Raw genomic sequence first — 22,512 nt, forward strand, 5'->3', positions numbered from 1 at the left:
TAATCTGAGAACAGGGAACGTAATAAACAATGCAGTGGCTTGACTGGGGCTTTCAGATGAGAAAATCCAATGCAGCAGATGAATAATCAGGTTCCAGGGTTAAACCTGGAGGGAGACCAGACAGCTCTAAGGATTGGTAACAGCTTTAGGAAACCGCAACCAGTTCTCTCCAGGTCGGGGATGGAATGTCATCTCTGTCGGGCAGTTTTGGGGCATTCATAGAAGAGATTCAAGGGGATGAATAAGCCATGAGCCCAATGTCCAAACTCACAGACACAAACAGGGCCCTGGGCAAATTTTGCAGGTTGCGCAGGCTACTTTGAAATCTGGCCATACAAGTTTAGGTCAGTTCAATCCTGCTTTATTGGATAGCAAATTGAGAGGCTGCTGTCATTTGACTGTGCATGCCAGAGCAGACTGCATTTGTTACAGTCTCTTGTACAGTGGGGCCAGAGTTTAAAAAAAAAAAAAAAGATTTCCCTTTAGATCCTCTGACCTACATAGTGCAGAGTTATTTGGGCCTGGAGAACTGTGGATACAAAAAACGAGGCTGCACAAAAAAAAATCCAGGCCCTGAAGGAATCATTGCAGTGAATTGCTGCCCTGGTATAAAATGAAGGTGAAATTTAGCAAACAAACCCAGGGATGTTTCCAGCATTGGTGTTAGTGAACAGGGGCAGCTAACAGAGGAGTTTTGAGAGGGAGTTTGGAAAGGGAGTGATTTACAGTCGCCATTCTTGTTGGGCAAAAGTCAACATGGTTTCTGTAAAGGGAAATCTTGTTTTACTAATCTATTAGAGTTCTTTGAAGGGTCAACAAACATGTTGACAAGGGAGATCCCGTGGACATAGTGTACTTAGATTTCCACAAAGCCTTTGACAAGGTCCCTTGCCAAAGGCTCTTATGTAAATTAAGTTGTCATGGGATTAGAGGGAAGATCCTTTCATGGATTGAGAACTGGTTAAAAAAACAGGGAACAAAGGGTAGGAATCAATGGTATATTTTCAGAATGGAGAGGAGTAACTGGTGGTGTTCCTCCAGGGTCAGTCCTAGGACCAATCCTATTCAACTTATTCATAAATGATCTGGAGAAAGGGGTAAAAAGTGAGGTGGCAAAGTTTGCAGATGATACTAAACTGCTCAAGATAGTTAAGACCAAAGCAGACTGTGAAGAACTTTAAAAGGATCTCACAAAACTAAGCGACTGGGCAACAAATTGGCAAATGAAATTTAATGTGGATAAATGTAAAGTAATGCACATTGGAAAAAATAACCCCACCTATACATACAATATGATCGGGGCTAATGTAGCTACAACTAATCAGGAAAGATCTTGCAGTCATCATGGATAGTTCTCTGAAGACGTCCACACAGTGTGCAGCGGCAGTCAAAAAAGCAAACAGGATGTTAGGAATCATTAAAAATGAGATCCAGAATAAGATGGAGAATATCTTATTGCCCTTATATAAATCCATGGTATGCCCACATCTTGAATACTGTGTACAGATGTGGTCTCCTCATCTCAAAAGAAGATATACTGGCATTCAAAAAGGTTCAGAGAAGGGCAACTAAAATGATTAGGGGTTTGGAATGGGTCCCCTATGAGGAGAGATTAAAGAGGCTAGGACTTTTCAGCTTGGAAAAGAGGAGTCTAAGGGGGGATATGATAGAGGTATGTAAAATCATGAGTGGTGTGGAGAAAGTGAATAAGGAAAAGTTAATTTACTTGTTCCCATAATACAAGAACTAGGGGCCACCAAATGAAATTAATGGGCAGCAGGTTTAAAACAAATAAAAGGAATTTCTTCTTCACGCAGAGCACAGTCATCCTGTGGAACTCCTTGCCTGAGGAGGTTGTGAACGCTAGGACTATAAGAGGGTTTAAAAGATAACTGCGGCTGAGGGCTCTGGCTGGCAGTGCCAGATCTGGGGTGGGACCACAAATGAAGCGTGCAGGGTGCAGGAGGAGGTTCCAGGCTGGGGCATGAGGTTGGGGTGCAGGGAGCAGGTTAGGGCTCTGGCTGGGGATGTGGGCTCTAGGATGGGGCCAGAGATGAGGATTTTGGGGTGCAGGAGGGAGCTCCAGGCTGGGGCAATGGGTTGACATGCGGGAGGGGGTAAGGGGTGCGGGTTCTGTTAGGGAGTTAGGCTGTGTGAGGGGGTTCTGACCTGGGGCAGGAGCTTGGGATGCAGGAGGAGGGTCATGGCGCAGGCTCCAGCCAGGCAGCACTTATCACAGGTGGCTCCTAGAAGCGGTGACATGTCCCTCCAGCTCCTAGGCAGAGGGAGCAGGGGGCTCTGTGTGCTGCTCACGCCCGCAGGCACGGCCCATGCAGCTCCCATTGGCTGCAGTTCCTGGCCAATGGGAACTGCGGAGCTGTCGCTCGGGGCGGGATCAGTGTGCAGAGCCCCTGTGGCCACTCCTGTGCCTAGGAGTTGGACATACTAGCCGCTTCCGGGAGCTGTGCAGAGCCAGGACAGGCAGGGAGCCTGCCTCTAGCCGCGCTGTGCTGCTGACTGGAGCTGCCAGGGTCCCTTTTCGACCAGGTGTTCCGCTCAAAAACCAATTGCCTGGCAACCCTAGGTGTGGAGTAAGTAGCAGGCTAGTATCCTCCATGATACGATCTGCATGGGAGACGTGATCACAAGCACGACACCACTGGGTCATGTAGTGAGATGGTGGGGGGGGGGGTTCGCCCAGCTGCAGGACTTTCATGGAGACGCTGCCTTACCCACAATGCCTCTTGCTTTTCCTTATTCACATTTAGCTTTCCCAAGGGGTCAACAGATACATTTCCAAGTATGAAATCGACAAAGCCCCGTCCGACAGAAGCAACCTCGTAATCTACCTGGACAAGGTAAAGACTCGACAAGGGGCTTCTCTGATCCTGTGTTAATTTCATGGGCTCCTGCTGAGCCAAACTGCACTCCCAGATATACCCTGGCATCCCCGCAGATGTCAGCAGGTTGACAAACTGCAACCCACGGCCAAATTTGATTCACTGGTCCAGATTCAGTCTTTCCACTAGGATCAACTGAATGGGCCAGATCCTCAGCTGGTGTATGTGGATGTAGGTCCATTGACTTTAATGGGAAATGCAGCATCTGATATTAAGGTTGAATTTGCTTCTCTATGTCATTCACTTCTTCTTTCCTTGTTCCTTTCACTTCTCTAGTTCTTCTTTCCTCCACCTCCCTCACTTTCTCTTTCCGCAACATCTCCCTTTCTTTTATTCTTTTTCATTCTCTCTTCCATCCAGCCACCCTTCAGCCTAAGCAATCCTGTTATTTCCCCACCCCCACCCAGGTTTCTCACAAAGAAGATGAATGCCTGCAGTTTAAAGCTCACCAGTTTTTCGAAGTTGGTCTCATTCAGCCGGCATCCGTCACAGTCTACGACTATTACAGCATAGGTAACAGATCGCAGCTCTCCTCACCATTCAAGGAACCATGGCTTCAAATTCTGCTCTGGGTCACATTGGTATCATTACCTCTTGCAGTCTTTTGCTGCAGTACTTAGGTATTATTGTCCTCGTATAACAGAGGGGATGCACTGGAAATAGAACCCAGGCGTCCTGAATCCCAGTTTCCTGCTCTACACTAGCTCACTCTCCCTTCAACTTTTCCAGATTACTGTACCTCTTTCAGGAGTCTGATTTGTCGTGCATCCCCCAAGTTTACCTCACTTAAAAACGACTTGCTTACAAAATCAGACATAAAAATACAAACGTGTCCCAGCCACACTAGTACTGACAAATTGCTGACTTTCTCATTTTTTAACATGAGACTATAAAATAAATCAATTAGAATATAAATATTGGACTTATATTTCAGTACGAGACATGAGCCTGTTTTCACTCATGAGTCGTGTCATTCAGTGGCTGGAGAGTGGCAGCTGCTGGCCAGGTTCCCAGCTCTCAAGGTAGCACCCCTCCAGGAGCAGGGCAGAAGTTAAGGTGGCATGACCTGCTGCTGGTAGGAGCGCTGCCTTCAGAGCTGGGAGGCCAGAGAGCAGGGGTTGCTGCCTGGGGGGTTCATATTTTTGGCGGTGAACGAGGACTATTTTTTTCAATCCTGCTTCCATCCCGAACCACAATATCTACTCCCACTCCCACCTGCTCCTGCATTGTTTGTTGAATTTTTATCCCACTATTATGACAATGGGCCCTGCGGGATCCCAGTCCCACTGCAGGGCTCTAGAGCCTGTTGTAAAACTAGGCAAATATCTAGATAAGTTAACATACCCCTGGAAGACCTGTGCGGGCCCCTAGGGGTATGTGTCCCCCTGGTTGAGAACTACTGGATTAGAACACGGGGGTTTAGACTCATAGACTTTAAGGCCAGACAGGACTAGTCTGATTTACTGCCCACCTCCCAGTTCCTCCTGTTCCAACATTACTCCATGCTGGAAATATATGGTCACAATCATCACCTTAACACACCCAAGCAAAGGTAGACAAAATAAGGGGAGCCTCTGACTACAGGCAATAATTATCCTACTTGTCCTCTCCCCCCTGTTTTACCTCCAGAGGTGAATTTGCTGCTAGCGTGATTAAGAGGGTTTCTCCAACAAGCACCAGCCCATCATTTCAAGCTGATGGTTTCCTATATCTAAGAAAGTCGTTCCCACAGACTAGTGCTCCCTTCCCCAGGGTCACCCAGTGGGACTTCTGCTTGAGTAAGGGCTTCAGGGTTGTCTCCTAGGTGCTGTAAACCGTGGCCATTGTTCTGCGGGAGGGGGAATGATCCGTGTCTCTGATCTTTCTCTAGATGACCGGTGCACCAAGTTCTACCACCCGTCTAACCAGAGCGGGCTCTTCAATATGATCTGTCACGGGGGCATCTGCCGCTGTGCAGAAGGTAAGGAGAGTCCTGTCTCTGCTTACATCTCGGGTGGGGGCTCTCCTGTCAGCTTTACCAGCAAACATGCAGTCCCAGGCCCCCCCCCCCAGCAACCAATCAGAGCCTTCCTTCCCTGTGGTGTCTGGGTGATTCTCAGGTGCGATACAGGCTCATGGCAGCTGGAGACAGGATGGTCCCTGGGTCTGTCCCCCAGCCTGGAGCTCTGACTCTTGGCCGGCTGTGTCCCTGCTACCCACCATTCCTGTATGTGGTGGTGTGACCAGGGTCGGGGTGAGGGCACCCTCAGTGGGAATATGTGGGGGATGCACCCCCACATGAACTCATGCATGCCTGGGGAGTGGAGGCAAGAGAAGATCCAGAAGGGACTGCAGGGCCTGGGATTGGGCCAGGGAATGGAACCCAGAGGGGCTGGAATGGGCCTTTGAGGAGGTAGTAACCCCCAGAACCCACCCCTCACCCCCGCAGAGGTCTCAATATCTTCCTTCACTCCCTATCCTGTCTCTCCTCCCCTGCAGTCACAGAGGATTTCCACCCTCCCTGACCACCTGCCCTCACCTGGGTTCCCTCCCTTCTCCAATGGCAACCCCACCCACCAATCACAGGAGAGCTGGCAGCAGGACATAGAAGCAGAATTTCTCTAACCAGCTGGGTCACCAGGAGGGAGCGGGTATAGGAAACATCAGTTCCTCCTCTCTGGCCATCAGGGCCTTGGGGGCTGGACCAAGCCAGCTGATCCATGGAGTCCAGTTGGGGGTGGTATGGTGACACAAAGTCAGGCACTTCTTTAAAATATCTGGGTTCTCTCATTCCAGGATGCCCACAGCTGGCACCCCTCAGCCCCCCAGTGTCAGTTTCAGCCCAGCGGCCAAGTATTGAATGAGCCATGGAGGCTCCACTCCCTGGTCTCTAAGAAAAGGATCCTCTAGAAGATGTTGGAGACCTATTGGTGGGGCCATTGTTCAGTGGGGAACTTGCTGTAGCCCTGCTGTCTGCCAGGCATACAGAGAGGCGCTCAGTCTCCGGATCTGTCCTTCACATCACCTTTGTTTCCCCATCTACAGCTCCACTAAGTCCAGTGACCAGGCTCCTCCTGGCACTGACCCAGGCAGAGATCCATCAGTGCAGAGAGGGAAGTTAGCTGGGATTGCCAGGCCTACTTATGGTTCTTGGTTATTTCATACACCCAGGCAGAGTTCCTCTGGGCAACAGCCACTGATTCCTTTGCAGAGCTGTCTGAGTCTGTCTGCTCAGGATCGCCTCATTTGGATCCTGCAACCTACCCCTCCATCCCTTGTTTCATCTTTTACTGTGTCCCATAACATAGGCGCTGACTTTTATTTTTCCTGGTGGCTGCTCCACCCCGACTTCACCCCTTCCCCTGAGACCCCACCCTCGCTCTGCCACTTCCTGTGCCCGATCTGCCCCCTCCCCCGAGGCCCCTGCCACCTGCTCTCTGCCAAATGCCTCCTGCCAGCTGCCAAACAGCTGTGGCTGGTAGGTGCTGAGCACCCCCTATTTTCCCCCCCCCATGGGTGCTTGAGCCCTGGAGCACCCATGTTGTCAGCACCTATGTCCTATAATGTGAAGGGTGGTTGGCTTCATGGCTGCTCCCTTGTCGGAGGAGGTGGGCCTGTCACTGTGCGGGTTAGCGCGGCTCACCCACGATTCAAATAGGTGGGCACCTATGGGTCACTAATAACAGAGCTGAAACTATGGTCTCCCTTGGTGATTCTCTACCCATCTTCCTTCCCCATAGAAAGCTGCTTCATGCAGCAGAAGATAGAGGGTGCCATCACCCTAAACAGACGAAAGGAGGAAGCCTGCAAACCTGGAGTGGATTACGGTAAATCTGTGATTTGGATCTGCTGGGTCTTTTTCCATGAGGAGAGCGCAGAGACAGGGTTCAGAATTCGATTTGGATTGTAAAGTCTGCCTTTGAGGCTGAATCAGGGGTAAGGTCTGGATCTGCTGGGACAGAAACCTGATGAGATTTTGGGGCCATAAGTGCCCAGAAATGAACAAAATCAGATGACTGTTTAAGATTCAATCTAACCCTAAGAATTTATCTGCCCCCCTATCACAGTGCACAACTCACCCCTGTGGCACCTCCTGCTGGTTCTCTCAGGGAATTAGTGTTTCCAGCCTCCAGAGCACCCTCTGCAGGCTGGTGTCCCGCCTGCTGCTTGGTCCAAGTCCCTCTTGGACCCCAGTGCCCTTTTCAGGCCAGGGTGCTTCCTCCTTACAATACCCCCACAATCTCAGGGTCTCCCCACCCAGGGGAACCCACAACCCTCTAGCCCCACCTTTCTTCAGTCATGGGTTACTGCCAGTCACCATCTAGCCCCCACTCACTGGGGCAGACTGCAGTGCAAAAGCCACTCATCATAGGCAAGGGGGGTTTGGACCTGCTGCCCCTACAACTCCAGTACCTAATTCGCCTTCCACTAGGCCACAGCCTGGGGGATTTCCAGGCCGGAGCTCCCCAGCTCCCTTGGCCTTCCCGCAGCCCTGTTCCAGTCTAGGTACCTTCTCTCAGCAACCTGCAGCCAGATCCCTCCCTTTCAAAGCTAGAGAGAGTCTGTCTTGGTTTCTGGCCCCCAGCCCTCTTATAAGGGCCAGCTGGGCCCTTATTAAGCCAGCCACAGCTGTGGCTGCTTTCCAATCAGCAGGAGTGGGGTAACTATCCCGCTATGCCCCCATTCACGAGTGTCAGGTTTGTAGAAATTTTAGTGGTGTCCACAACCCACCCACTGCCAAACTCTGCCCCTCCCACCTGCCTATGGCTATGGGAGGGAGTTTGGGTGCGGGGAGGAGGTCTGGGGTGCAGGCCCTGGGCTGGGGATTAGGGTGAAAGAGGGGTGCAGGCTCTGGAAAGGAGTTTGGGTGCTGGGTGCAGGCTCTGGGCTGGGACGGGGTGGGTGTGCAGGAGGGGATGAGGGGTGCAGGCTCTAGGATAGAGTTTGGGTGCAGGCTCTGGACTGGGGGTGGGGGTGTAGGAGGGGGTGAGGGGTGTAGGCTCTGGGAGGGAGTTTGGAGGTGGGAGGGGGTGCAGAGGGAGGGAGTTTGGGGGCAGGGGAAGTGTGTGTGCAAAGGGGAGGGGTGCATGCAAGGGTGAGGGCTGTGGCATTGAGGATGAAGGGTTTGGGGTGTGTGAGGGGGCTCAGGGCTAGGGCAGAGGGTTGGGGTGTGGGCTCTGCCTGGGACTGAGGGGTTCATGATGCAGGAGGGGGCTCAGAGCTGGGGTAGAGGATTGGGGAGGATGAGGGCTGGGGTTGAGGGGTTTGGGGTGTTGGAGAGGCTCAGGGCTAGGGTGGAAGGGCAGCCTGCCCTGCCAACAGTGGATGGGGGGCACTAGGACCCTGTGGCAGCAGTTGATGCCAGGAGCTGGCAGAGCAGACTCAATGTGAGCTGCGGGCTCTGGGGCCCGGGGGAGGTGAGCAGGGGCAGCAAGTGGGGGCCAGGGGAAACCAGGGGAGAGACCCGGCCCCAAACATTGGTGGAGCTGAGCCCCCGGGCCCTGAATATTGCTGGAGCCCAGGCACCATGAGTGTATATAACTCACCGCCCCTGCCCCCTTTTCCCTAGTATCTGAGCACTTCACAATCTTTAACATGTTTATCCTCACAACCTCCTGTGAGGCAGGGCAGTGCTATTATCCCCATGGTACAAAAGGGGAAACTGAGGCATGGAGTGACTAAGTGACTTGCCCAAGGTCATGCAGCAAGTCTGTGGTGGAGCAGGGAAATGAACCCCGGTCTCCAGTTATTGCCCTCACCATGGCACCAGCTTTCTCACAGCCAGTTTGGGGAGTCAGTTACACAGTGAATTCTCTACAGAAAAATACTGCAGACCTTCAACTGGTGTTTTGTATGTCTTCCTTTTTTTTAAGTGTATAAAACCAGGCTTGTTAGAAGTGAAGAAGTGGATAGTTCTGACTACTACATCATGGAAATTGTGGAAATCATTAAGGCAGGTAAGAGCTCCCCTTCTACAATCAGGGTGCAATTTCTTTGAATGGCCTTTGGGATAAAGGCCGGCGTAAGAGCTATTTCTCTTAGCCAGAGGAAGTGCTAAAGCCCCAAGGCTAATCTAGATCCATGCTCCAGGGCATTAATTTATCGCCACAAGGGGACAAGAAAGAATTTGCTCAACCCTCCTAGGCAGCCATGCCATGAAGAGGCAGACAAAATAACAGGGGGAATCTCTCCCTGTGGTCAGCCTGGCACAATTGACCAGTCTCATTATGGGCTTTTTCAACCTTCCTCTGAAGCAATTGGCATTGGCCATTGTGGGAGTCAAGATCCCAGACTTGGAGGCCATTGGCCCAAGCGGCTATAGGGGAGGTGGAGTCTCTCTTTCTCTATGCTGACTTTTATAAATCAATATAAAGGCAAAGGAAGCAGGGATCTAACTGAGCTCAAAGCGGCTTCACTCACTGGGAGCTGATTTGACTGTTCTAATTATTTTTATTACCTGAGATTAGGGACCCCTTGTGCTAAGCACTGGACATATCCAGATATAACCCCTGCCTTGACGAGGTTACAATCTAAATCGACACTGGGTGGATTTATTAGCCCCATTTCACAGGTGGGGCATTGAGTCCCAGGGAGATCGAGTGACTTGTGCAAGGTCACACCAGGAGTCTGTAGCAGAAACAGGAGCTGAGGCCTGACTTCTTCAGGCCCAGCCCGGTGCCACAACCACAAGACGGTCCTTCCTGTCTCTAATGACTGCTGGAGCTTCAGTGATTGGTTATCGTTGCAGTCACACTGGGGCTGAATTTGTACTGAAACCTCAAGAGAACACCTAGGAGTCTCCTCTTCTCTGTTCCTTTCATCTTCATCCCGCTCCACCCCGTATTATCTCCTCCTCACTCTGCTCTTATGTGTGACATCTTTTTTCACCCCCGCCCTAGGGACTGATGAAGATCCACAAGGAAAAACCCGCCCATTCATCAGCCACATAAAATGCAGGGAGTCTCTGAGGCTGGAGCGTAACAAAGACTACTTGATCTGGGGACTCAGCACCGACTTGTGGCCCAGGAAAGCTGAGTAAGTAGCCTCCTGTGGTTACCCTGCGATAGTCACTTTCAAGCAGACACGCCCTTAACTAATTACCCTATTTTAGGTACCTATCAGGCCCCCATTACTCTACTTTCTGAGAGCCTCACAATATCAAATGTTTTTATTCTCACTACGGGAGGCAGGGCAGCGTTATTACTCTCATTTAACGGATTGGTAAACTGAGGCACAGACAGCCTAAGGTCCAGGTCCTCAATGGTGTTGAGGCTCCTAACTCCCACTGACTGGCCTTAGGTGACCTCTCCAAAGTACCAAAAGGAAGCTTCTGGAGTTGCTGTGAATTGAATCCAGGTTCGCCTCGTAGTCTAACCCTGGACCACCATTCCTCACAGGGGCTAACCAACTATTTCACCAGCACAAATCACATTGTCAGTGCAATTTCATGGTCCCTGCATCCAGCCACAGTTGTTCCTAAATCACTTCGGTTTCAACTGGGTGGAACTATAATTAATTAGGGTAAAAACAGCACCTAAAAATGAGCTTTACCAACAAAGATGCTGCTCACAGAGGCTAAAAGTTCCATCCTCATGCTGTATCTGGAGCATTGCATGCTGGGATCTGTAGTCCCTCCATACTCCATGGGCTGGACCTATGAGAGGGGAGGAAACCCACTGTTTCTCTGCAAGTCAGATGTGGCCCTTAGGCATGGGTGGAGTGTGAGCCGCCTGTTTTGGGAGGCTAGACCCCAGCCCTGCCTGTCTCCCTTTCCCACCGGAGCCCCGAGCCCGTCACCGTGGCTGCCAACCCCCCGGCCCCAGTTCTGGGCCGCTCCAGCTGGCCATCCTGAGCCCCCACAGCCCTGAAGCATTGGGTGCTGCAGCCCCAGTGCCCTCAGCCCCGGAGCACCAGGTGCCGCAGCCCAAGTGCCCCCAGCCCCGGAGCGCTGTGTGCTCTGTCCCCAGCACCTCAAGCGCCACCAGCCCTGGAGCGCCAGGGAGCACCAGAGCTGGGGGGCCCCATCACCAGGGGCACCCAACTGCCTCAAGTCCCGAGCCGCAGGCCAGCCCATGCTAGCCCTAGCCCTATGTGGGCTGTGGCCAGGGGGAAGCAGGATAGGGCTTGCGGAGGAGCATGAGTGGGGCCACGCCTGGCTGTTTGAGGAGATTCAGCCTCCCCTGGCCTGCCGTACCCGCTGCCCATGCCCTTAGGCAAACCCGGCTGCCCTTGAGGAACTGAGCAAACAAATTGAACACATTTTGTGCTTCATTGCTCACCCTTCTGCCTGTCCGTCCCAGGCTATCCTACATCATTGGCAAGGACACCTGGATCGAGAAGTGGCCCAACGAGGACGAATGCCGGAAGCCGGATTTCCAGAGACTCTGCCAGCAATTCCTTGAGTTCTCTGAAACCATGACCATGTTTGGCTGCCCAACCTAAACTTGGACCCAGCTTTCCCAGCAGCCCCAATTGGACAGTTTGAGCTGAGATGGAGCATAACACTCAGGTGGAGACATCTCCACTCAGAGTCCCAGTGCTGCTGACACTCGCCGCTAGCCCTGTCCTCTTTGGGGGTTTCACTCTCTTTTCTTCTTGTTTCTATATATATATAGAAGGCTGATTTCTTACCCTGGCCTGCTGTGTGACTTTTTACCAATCTTTACATAGTCTGCAATATAGCTGTATAAGTAACCAGCTACTAGGATCCTGGGTGCATGAGAAACACCTTAAATTAGATTAGGATGGACAAGCATGAATGGGTGGCTAGATATGCATGGATGGATATTTGGGAGAGAGTCTTCTGTACCACTGTGTGCCTAGGGTGACCACACAACCCGTTTTGGCTGGGCCAGTCCCTTTTTTCAGCCCTGTCCTGGCCATCCCGACTTTTTGTCAAAAAAGTGGGGTTTTGAGGAATGTGCAGGGAGAGGAGCGGCGATGTCACTCTTCAGTCTATAAGATACCATTAGAGATGCTTAGGTTTTGCAGGTTTCAAACTGTGGATTTGTGTCTCCAGAGATAATATGCTTGTTAACAGTAAAGATGTTTTAAAATAAATACATAAATATATAAAGGTGAGAAATAACAGACCTCAACCCTATTGTACCTCTGCAAATTTGTGTATGCAGAAAACTGGGAGGAAACTGTCCTGGTTGATGTAGAACTGGGACACAACATTTGGGAGGAAGGCCGGATTGGGCTTGAGCTGAACCTTGTCCTTATAAAATACGGTGTAGGGCGGCTCTGACATTAGGGCCCTGAGCTCAGACACCCTCCGGGCTGAAGTTATCGCCACCAGGAACGCGACCATGTAAGACAAGGCAGGGAGTATGTTGCTAAAGGCTCAAAGGGATGCCCCATGAGCTAGAGAGGACCAAGTTGAGGTCCCAAGCAGGAACCAGTTGGCAGACGTGCAGGTACAACCTGTCAAGGCCCTTCTGGAAGCAGCTGACCAAAGGGCTAGCAAAAATTGAACGGCCCTGTACCTCCAAATGGAAAGCCAAGATGGCAGCCAGGTGCACTCTTATAGAAGACAAGGAGAGACCCTCCTGCTTCAAGTGGAGAAGATAATCCAAAATGTGGGGCACTGAGGCTAGTGCCAAAGGCAAGTTGCACTGTGCTGACCAGATTGAAAATCTCTTCCACTTGGCCAGGTATGTGGAGTGGAGGGTTTCCTACGCCGACAAAGACCTGTCTGACTTGTTCTGAATAGGAAAGCTTGAATAGATTCAGCCATGGAGCCTCCATGCTGTGAGATGGAGCGACTCCAGGTTCAGGTGTTGGAGACGCCCGTGATCCTGACTGAGAAGGCCTGGGAAGAGCGGCAAGGTAATCAGGGCTCCCACGGACATGTCTAGGAGAGACGTGTACCAATGCTGACGGGGCCAGGCTGGTGCTATGAGAATGACCCATACCCAGTCTCTGCAGATCTTGAGCAGGACCTTGTGGACAAGCGGTATAGGCGGCAAGGTGTATAGAAGAGGTCCCCCACAATGGAACGCGTCCGCTGTGGAAACCAAATGATGATTCTGGAAGGAGCAGAACTGCTGACACTTCCTGTTGCGTCACGTGGTGAAGAGGTTGATCAGGGGACAGCCCCACCTCTGGAAGAGTGAACATGCGACGTCCAGGCGAAGGGACCACTCGTGGCTGTGGAACGACCTGCTGAGGTGGTCCGCCAGCTCATTCTGGACCCCAGGAAGGTACGCCGCCTATAGATTGAGTGTTCTATACAGAAGTCCCATAGCCTGAGGGCTTCCTGGCACAGGGGAGAGGAGCGTGCACTCCCATTTGTCAATATAGATCATCCCAGTCATATTGTCCGTAGTGACCGATACACATCGACCTGTTAGATAAGGGCGGAATGACTGACACGCTAGGTGCACCATTCTGACCTCCCTGACATTGATATGAAGACGGAGATCTGTCTGCAACCAGAGGCTCTGAGTCCTGTGGTCCCCCAGATGAGCTCCCCAACCGAAATCTGATGTGTCCATCACCAGCACTAGGGATGGCTGTGGGGCAGCGAAGGGAACTCCTGAGCACACCTGCTGAATGTCCGTCCACCACGGGAGCGAGTTGAGGATAGGGCGAGGCAGGGTCACGATCCTGTCCAAGCTGTCCCTGGCAGGTCTGTGCACTGACACAAACCATGACTGAAGCGGATGAAGCCTGAGTTTGGCATGTCGTACCACGTATGTACAGGCTGCCATGTGCCCGAGAAGCTTCAGGCAATTTCTCGCGGTGATGGTGGGGAACTGCATGAGTCCCTGGATCATGGTGTTGAGGGCCTGAAATCTCACCTGTGGGAGCAATGCTCTGGCTTGTGTTGAGTCCAGTACCGACCCTATGAACTCTATCTCTGGACTGGGGACAGAGTCGATTTGGCTTCATTCAGTAACAGGCCCAGATTCTTGAAGGTGGCTCTGATAAATGCCACCGGCGCTTCCACCTGAGCCCTGGAGTGGCCTTTGACCAGCCAGCCGTCGAGGTACAGAAACACCTGCACCTGATGTCTCCACAGGAAGGCGGTGACGACTGTGATGCACTTGGTGAATACTCAAGGTGCTGCTGACAGGCTGAACGGGAGGACAGTAAATTGGTAATGGGAACCATTGACCAGAAACTTTCTGGGGTAGTACGCAATTGTTATGTGAAAATATGCACCCTTCAAGTCGAGGGTGGCATACTAGTCTGCTGGATCCAGTGAAGGGATGATGGAGGCCAGGGAGACCTTGTGGAACCTGAGTTTCCTCACAAACTTATTGAGGTCCCGCAGGTCCAGCATAGGCCTGGCCTTTGGTATTAGGAAATAGCGAGAATAGAAACCCTTACCCCTGTGTTCCAGTGGAACCTCCTCCACCGCCCCTAGTGCTAGGAACAACTGCACCTCCTGAATGAGAAGTTGCTCATGAGAAGAGTCCCTGAAGAGGGATGGGGAAGGGGGCTGGGAGGGCGAGAGGGCACAGAACTGGATGGAGTATCCCCTCTCTACCATGCAGAGCACTCAGTGGACCGATGTGATATGGGACCATGCACGGTGGAAAGGGGATAATTGGGAGAAAAAAAGGTAAGACGGGATAGATCCAGTCTCTGGTCTGGAACGCCATCCTCGATCACACCCTCAAAAGGCCGCTTTAGGGCCGGCCAGAGCCTTGATTAGCAGAGGGATGTTGCCTCCTCCTGCCACTCCGGTTCCTCCTCCGAGAATTGTCCTGGCGGTTCTGCTGCTGGAACCTTTGAGGAGGTTGCAGGCGGAAGTGTCTCCACTGTGTGGCAGGGGTATGCAAGCCCAAGGATCTGAGGGTCGCTCGGGAATCTTTTAGGCTGTGGAGCCATTTGTCTGTCTTCTCTGAAAACAGTCTCACCCTCAAACGGAAGGTACTGAATGGTTCGCTGGACCTTATAGGATAACCCTGAGACTTGCAGTCAGTGCCCCCCCCCACATACCCACCCCCATTGTCATCACTCTAGTGGCAGCATCTGCAGCATCTAAAGCTGCCTGCAAGGAGGCCCAGGAGACTAATTTCCCTTCTTCCACCAAGATGGTGAACTCCAATTGGGAATCTGAAGGGACAAGCTCCGTGAACTTCACCATTGCTGCACAGGTGTTACAAAGGTACCTGCTCACAATGGCCTGTTGGTTAGCAATATGGAGCTGCAAACCACTAGTCGAGTAGAGCTTTCTACCCACAAGATCTAGGCATTTAGCATCCCTATTCTTTGGGGAAGGACCTTGGAAACCCTGTCTCTCCCACTGGTTAGCTGCATACACCACCAGTGAGTCCAGCGGCGGGTGGGAATACAGATGCTCAAAGCCTCTGGAGGACATGAAATACCACCGCTCACTGCATTTGGCAGTGGGTGGCAGGGGGGCCTGGTGCCGACATCAGTACCAGGGCCATAGGTGTCTGCATCAAGGTCGACGTCAACAATGGTGCAGGCGTGGGAGATGGGTGCATCGATGCTGTGAAGGCTGCTGCCAAAGTCAGAGCCGAACACGGTGCCGGAGTCAATGACTGGGCCGGAGGCACAGGGCAGATGCACCATGGAAGGCAGTATGAAAGGGGTGAAGATGTTGCTGATTGTGGGCCCTGGGTTCCTTCCTGGCCCTGGTTGAAAAGCCCAGGGGGTCCAGAAGGGCCACTGAGGCGGGTTCTGCCACTGTGGAGGCCACGCCTGATGCTCTCGTCTGTCTCTACCCAATCTCACTCTACGACTTCTGCTCCTTCCTGAGCTATAGGAGTCAGACTCAGACTCCAAGGTCTCAGACACTGAAGACCACAGAAGAGCTGATCCTCAATGCCTCGAATGTTGAGAGCTCAGGGAGTGGGTAAGCTCTCTGTTGGAGCGGGTAGGCACCGATGGACAAGGCAAAGGGGAGCACCTCGACATCATAGCCGGCTTCCCTTTAGAGTGCACCGGAGGATGCAGCTATGTCGGTGCTGAGGGTTCTTCCCTGGCAGGAGAGAACAGTGCCGTCAGATGGAGGAGGTGCCAAGCAGCCTGGTACGCTTCTGCCATGGACAGGAGGTGCAGCTGCTGCGTAGGCACCGATGATCGAGATGGGGTTGGACTCGACTGCCACACCTGGGCAGGAGTCAACATGGTCCCAGAAGGAGATGCCGAGGAGTGGCCCGCCTGAGGTTGGATGTCTCCTGGCTTAGCCAGAGGAGAACGGTCATCTGGCTTTTTTAGTGGGTCTCAGCCTGTGGTCAGCGGACCCTTGGGGGTCTGCAGACTATGGCAAACGGGTCCGAAAAATAAGGCAACTTACAGCGCTGCAGCTGGACCGTACAGCTACTCCTCTGTAGCGCATGTGGTGAAGCCGCTCTATGCCAATGAGAGAGAGCTCTCCGGTCAGCATCAAAAAGCCACTCCAGTGAGCGGCAGAAACTATGTCAGTAGGAGAAGCTCGCCTGCCAATGACGCACTTATGCCAACATAACATATGTCACTCGGGGAAGAGGCATGAGCAACAGACATTTTGACAACATAAGTGGTAGTGCAGGCATGGCCCATCCCTTTAGTAGTGTGTCAGAAGAGACACCTTTAAATTGGGGCATGAAGGAGACAGGGAAGAGGACAGATACCCAGACATATTCTTCAAATTGATCTAGAACGCAGTAGTCACTGGCAACAATACATTGCTTCTAGATTCTGAAATGCAAACATGAAATCCTCTTCACCAGCTCATACTCCAGATTACCAAAGCACTGTGCAAGTTGTGGGCTGTGCTTATTAGTATTTTAAAATTAGGAGTGTAACTTTTAAATAAAGACACATTTCCTATAAATGAGAGAAAGTTATCGCGTGACTAATCCAAATAATTTTGCTTTATGCATCAGTAGGTGAGAGCTTGAGAATACAGCAGGTTTGAAGGAGAGAGATGGCTTCTGCTGGTTTGCATTTCTTCTTGTAACTCATGAGGACACAGTCCAGACTATAAACAGAAAAATAAGGATTGGAAAAGCGACAGTCCTCTACCCCGCCATCAAAGAGGCATAAAACAATCGTGCAACTTAAAGACTTGAGCTATGGAACACTCAAAGTTTTCAACAAAAGGAAATTCTAAATCATTTCCTGTGTTTGTTTTACCATAGTTTCATTCTTGCACAGGACTGGCTTTTAGAATTCATGTACTAGGTATTTCTCACCTATGGTCACAACTCTGTTTGTAGCATCACAATTAGCTTCTGTAGATTGTGTTGACCCCTCTATGACCCCACTGCTGCTGCTTCTGGCCGCCCTGCCGCAGTCCCTGGGTGGCTCGAGCCGCTTCGCCCAATGCCGGCTGTGGTGCTAGGGGGCAGTCACCCTGCGGCACCTGCAGGCAGCACTGTGTGCCCCACAGGGTGGCCCCCAGCCCGATTGTGCCCTGCTCGGACCCTGCCCGGCCCAGCCACAAGGTGTGGGACCTGCTCCCTTGTGGCGTGAACCGCAGCAGCCGCAGGGCACAACGTGCTGCTGCTGCCATGGCCGGCTCTAGGATTTTGCTGCCCGAAACAAAACAAAAAAAAAAGATGTCCAGAATGCCGCCCCTGAAAATGTGCTACCCCAAGCATGTGCTTGGTTTGCTGGTGCCTAGAGCCGGCCCTGTCTCTTATGCAATCCCTATCTTGTTGTTGTGTAGGTACAGAAGAAGGTAATGGCAACACTGAAGGGCATGGGGGGGTCTCGGTAGCTGCCCTTTGTTTAGTTAGGCAGGATGGAACATGTGATTCAAGGCACGAATGGTGTTCCATAGTGATCCCATTGTGTTAAAAATGGCCTAGATTGTGAAGAGACTCATAAGTATTTGTGTTCCATTTTTATCAATACTTAATAAAAGAAGAGGACATATTGCATTGTACACTTGTTCTGAGGTCCAGAAGGAGGTGAGAAGCAGACCAGTTGAAAGTCTCTGAGTAAATAGAAAAGAAGGATAAAACAGGGGGGATGTCCTGGTAGGGGTCTATTACAGACCACCCAATCAGGAAGAGGAGGGAGATGAGGCATTTCTAGAACAAAACCCGGAAATATTCAAAACACAAATCCTGATGATAATAATGGGGGATTTTACCTACCTAGACAGCTGTTAAAAAAGAAATATGGCAAAAAACAAAATTATCCGGTAAGTTCCTGGAATGTACTGGGGACAATGCTTTGTTTCAGAAAATGGCGGTAGTAACCTGAAGGACAGCCATTTTAGACTTTATTTTGACCAACAGGGAGGAGCTGGTTGTGAATGTGAAGGTGGAAGGTGATTTGGGTGAAAGTGATTACGAATGATAGATTTCATGATTCTAAGGAAAGGAAGGAGTGAGAATGACAGAAGAAGGACTACAAAAAGCACACTTCAATATATTCAGAGAATTGGTAGGTAGCCACCCATCAGGAAAATATCTAAGGCATAAAGGAGTTCAGGAAAGCTGGCAGTTTCTCATGGAGACAATATTAAAGACACAACTGCCAATACAAAGGAAAGATAGGAAGAATAGTAAGTTTTTTAATGACCTGAAAATCAAAAAGAAATCCTACAAAATGTGAAACGGATGAATTACTAAGGAGGAGTACAAAAGAATAGCATATACATGTAAGGATAAAATCAGAAAGGGTAAGGCACAAAAACAGTTATACATAGCAAGGGACAAATGTAATTGGAATTCTTTTTCCATATGGTTTACTGCAAAGTGTGTCATCACTCTGAATGCTTTAAAGGCAACATAACTTCCAAAATCAAGAGTTGGCTCTACATATCGCCCTACATATGACACCACACTGTATTAAACACAATAAAAATTAATGTAGTTGATTTGTCTGGCAGGACATGGAAATTAAGTATAAATTTCAATTCATTGTAAAAGAATATAAAAATCAATATTTGTAATACAGTTCAATAAGGTTTCATCAGGCTTTTTGATCAACCAAATTAAAAAGCAAAGGAAACCAACCAACCACACTCAAGGGTCACTGTGCATTCTCCAAGGCAGTTTCTTCTCTTTCTTTGTTTGGTGCTTTTATTTTATATAAATTCAACCAGGAGCAGATAAAGTGTGGTAAACTGAGAGAGGGACGGAACCAAAATTCAAAATGATGTTGAGAGAATGAGAAATTCTACACTGGAGCAAATGTAGCCACCTATTGAACTGCTTACTTGTATGGGCCCAGATATTGATATGTATTTAGGTCCCTAAAAGCTACTGATTTCAGTGCGAGTTAGGAGCCTAAATACCTTTGAGGATCTTGTCCATGTAATTACAGCACATACCTGGTCAGCAGCAGATTGTGAGGTATGCTGCAGTCACATTGATGTCATAATAGTGCTTGCATAATCTTAACTGACTATCCTGGCCATGACAGACTGAGAGGCCAGCTGCCTGACAGTACAGGAGCTCTTTAGAGAAAGGACTGTAGGAAGTGGTGAGAAAAGACTAAAACATGAATAATCTTGTGAGTGAACAGGAGGTAACCGAGAGAGGTAAGGGTCAGCATTGTATTTTCTAGATCCAGTCTATGTTCACACACACATTCAGAAAGCCTAGGCATACAGATAGATTAGTTGTAATGTTCTCCATTTCTATGACCAGAACCTCAGCTGCTGTAAATCAGTGTTGCTCAGTTGTCTTCCTTGTAGCTGTGTCGATTTACACCAGTTGAGGACTTGGCCTACAGCCTGTGGACCTGGAAACTTTCCTGAGAATCTGAGTTTCTATTGAATGTTATGGGGGAGGTCTGACTAAGCAAAACTCTTAAAGCATGTGCTTAACTTTAGGTCTCTTTGTTGGCTTAGAGTTAAACATGTGATTAGGATGCCGAATCAGGGTGTAGGTGCCTTAATATGGATTTAGGAGCTTAAGTTTAGGCACCCAGTTTTGAACATTTGGGCCATAAATAATTATTCTGTATGCTATCAAACCTCATCAACTGATAGTAAAGAGGGAAAGGAAGATTATTTTACATGGGGATCTACTTGAAAGGAGCAAATTTTCTTCATTATGATTTCCCCCCCAAACACACTGGGTCCTTCAGCACACAGACCTGGTCATCAGGAGGAAGGAAGAGGATTTACATGATTCCCAGGTCGTCTTCTCCTCACAGTGTTTGGGCACCTGCAGAATCTTTACTGGATAGTGAATTAAAGAGGCCAGCACCAATTCTACTATCAGTGGTAACCAGCTAAATCCTTTTATTTAATTTCAGGTGTTTATAATGAGGTTGTTTCCCTCCTGGCACACATGGATGACCAAGATAAGGACAGAATTGCCCTCAGGATTGCCTCTATAGCTAAGACCAAGCTGGCTAGTGTTGTGAGAGTTCTGCTGGAGAAACTGCAACAGGATAAGGTAGGGCAGTTTCATGAAATTAAATCTGCTTTCCATGTGTCCACACCAAATTCTGCCTGACTTCCTGGGGGAATGCATGGGGGTAATTCAGTATAGAACTTGGCCTGGTGCACCAGCAGTGTAATCAGTATTCACCCTTCTATCCTCATCATGCAAAAGGCTGTTATTACAGATCAGGCTGATATAATGCTCTATAAAAAGAGCATTGTCTGTTTACACACAGTGGAGTACATGGGTTGTATATAGTAAAAGTACACTATAGGACCTGCAGTAATCTCTTCCAATAATACTTTGCCCTTCTTTAGCATCTTCATCCAAAAATCTCAAAGCACTTACCTAATACTAGTGAATTAAGACTCACAGCACCCTTGTGAGAATGGTAAGCATGATCCCCATTTACAGATGATTTGTGTCACAGGGAATTAAGTTACTTGCTCAACACCACTTAGCAAGTTAGTAAAAGAATGTGAATAAAACCCAAGTGAACTGACTCCCTGCTCTTATTCCTAACCAACACTCATGTCATCATAAGAAAGATTATTGAGATTATAGCACTGAAGGGACCTTATCTATATATTTTCTAGTGGGGGGATTCTGCAACAAAAAAATAAAAATGATGCGCACAGTATTTTAACATTTCTGTAAATATACAATATAATTGCACCAGTTCAAATTATTTATTTCAAAATCTCTGTCAGCAAGTATGTCTGTATCAATACAGACAACAAAAAGGATTGAGGAAATCTTTTTTGACAAATAGATTCCTTACTATGCATATTAATACAGAACTCTGAGTAACAATTCATTTCAACTCACTACAGAGCCATATTTCTTGCACCCTTCAGGGCTTGGTGGAGTCAGGGGTAATGGAGGAGCTGAGGGAGAGGGAGGTAAATTGCTGGGAAGGAGCCTGGGTGTGAACTTGGAGGGTTGCTGGGTATGGATGGGAAAGGTATGGAACAGTTTTTTTTGGGAGGGGTGGGGAGGAATTGTTAGGGAGCTCTCCCCATGCAGACCCTGGCTGACTCCTAACCTCTCCCATTCAGTAAGTCATCTGCCCCTGTCTCCATGTGTTCCTGGACCCTCATGGGTCCTTGTACCCCTTGTCCACATGTGTTCCTCCACCCCCACTCAGACACCCACTCCCCCCGCTCTATGCCCCACCCAACCACCCCCTGTCCCTGTGTAGCTCTGCACCTCCTCCCCCATCACTATGTGGCTCTGAACCTCCCTCCCTCCTGTAACCCTGGGTCTCCACTCCCATTCAGCCCCTCCCCCAGTCTGTCCTCTCCCACTAGCCCTTATGAGCAGAACTGAACTGCTTGTCTTGGCCTCCTAGTACTTTAATTATTTGAATTACTTGATTAATTATGAATCTTTTGGTTTTAAAGAATAAAATTGTTGCCTAATCCAGAGCTACTTGTATTATGTAGCGCTTATGTATTCATAAATTATCAGTGACAATTTTCAATTAAACAAATCCTCCTGACATTTAAAAAATTAATGGAAGGAGCTTCTCCCCAGTGGGGCTGTGTGTTCTGATTGCAGTTTGCAGAAGCCTCCTTTTCAAGCAGCACCCCTGGAATGTTTAGCCAATCAAGAGATCTGATTGGCTCTGAACATTCCAAAGGGCTTTATGACCTTGGCATGCAGGTCACCTAGATTTAGAGACTCCCAGGAGACAGAGATGGAAAAGATCTATTGGATCATCCAGTCCATGTCCCTGCAGATGCAGAACCATTCCAAATGGCCATTTCCCACTGGTTTGGCAAAACTAATTTTAAAAGCCCCTAATGACTGAACTTCCACTATTTTCCTAGGAAGACTATGTCATAACCTTATAGATCTGTCTCGCAGGTGAGGCATTTTTCCTGTTATTAAAGTCTAAATTGTATGTCTTTTTTTTAGTTTAATCCCATTACTCCTACTTTTACCTAAATGTATTATACACCTTAGATGAACAGAGAAGAACTGTCATCTTCCTGCTTTGTGCCATGATCCCTGTGTGGAAAAGACCCAACCCACATGGCTCTTTGTGGTAGCCATCACCCCTTGCATATACACGTTGACTTGGTTTTTCACTGTCACCCCCAGGGCACTTGTTGCTTCCCACTTTTCTCCCTCCCATTAAGTCAGTTACTTTCCAGATGTGCTAGTTTTCAGTTTTCTGAAAGGAATCTTGTTCTCTGCTCAGGTTTTTAATTTCTCTGTGTCCCTCTTTATTTTTTTTTCTGTCCCAGCTGATACTAAACTCCCCCATATTTAGTATCATCTGTGAATTTCTACACTGACGGGCCTCATAAAAG

The 22,512-nt window shown here is 49.5% G+C and overlaps 1 protein-coding gene across 1 annotated transcript in view; it reads left to right on the forward strand.

Moving 5' to 3' along the window:
* The window catches only part of LOC123353424 (venom factor-like), a 78,046-nt gene extending 66,091 nt beyond the window's left edge, over nt 1-11,955 (forward strand). The window contains exons 34-40 of the mRNA XM_044994489.1: nt 2,769-2,858; nt 3,308-3,413; nt 4,771-4,860; nt 6,620-6,706; nt 8,753-8,836; nt 9,779-9,914; nt 11,180-11,955. Coding sequence (XP_044850424.1) covers nt 2,769-2,858; nt 3,308-3,413; nt 4,771-4,860; nt 6,620-6,706; nt 8,753-8,836; nt 9,779-9,914; nt 11,180-11,321 — 735 coding nt within the window. The 3' untranslated portion in view covers nt 11,322-11,955. The remainder of the gene's footprint in view (nt 1-2,768; nt 2,859-3,307; nt 3,414-4,770; nt 4,861-6,619; nt 6,707-8,752; nt 8,837-9,778; nt 9,915-11,179) is intronic.
* Nucleotides 11,956-22,512: the final 10,557 nt, after the last annotated feature.

This window comes from Mauremys mutica, chromosome 20, assembly GCF_020497125.1.
Source record: "Mauremys mutica isolate MM-2020 ecotype Southern chromosome 20, ASM2049712v1, whole genome shotgun sequence".
NCBI lineage: Eukaryota > Metazoa > Chordata > Testudines > Geoemydidae > Mauremys > Mauremys mutica.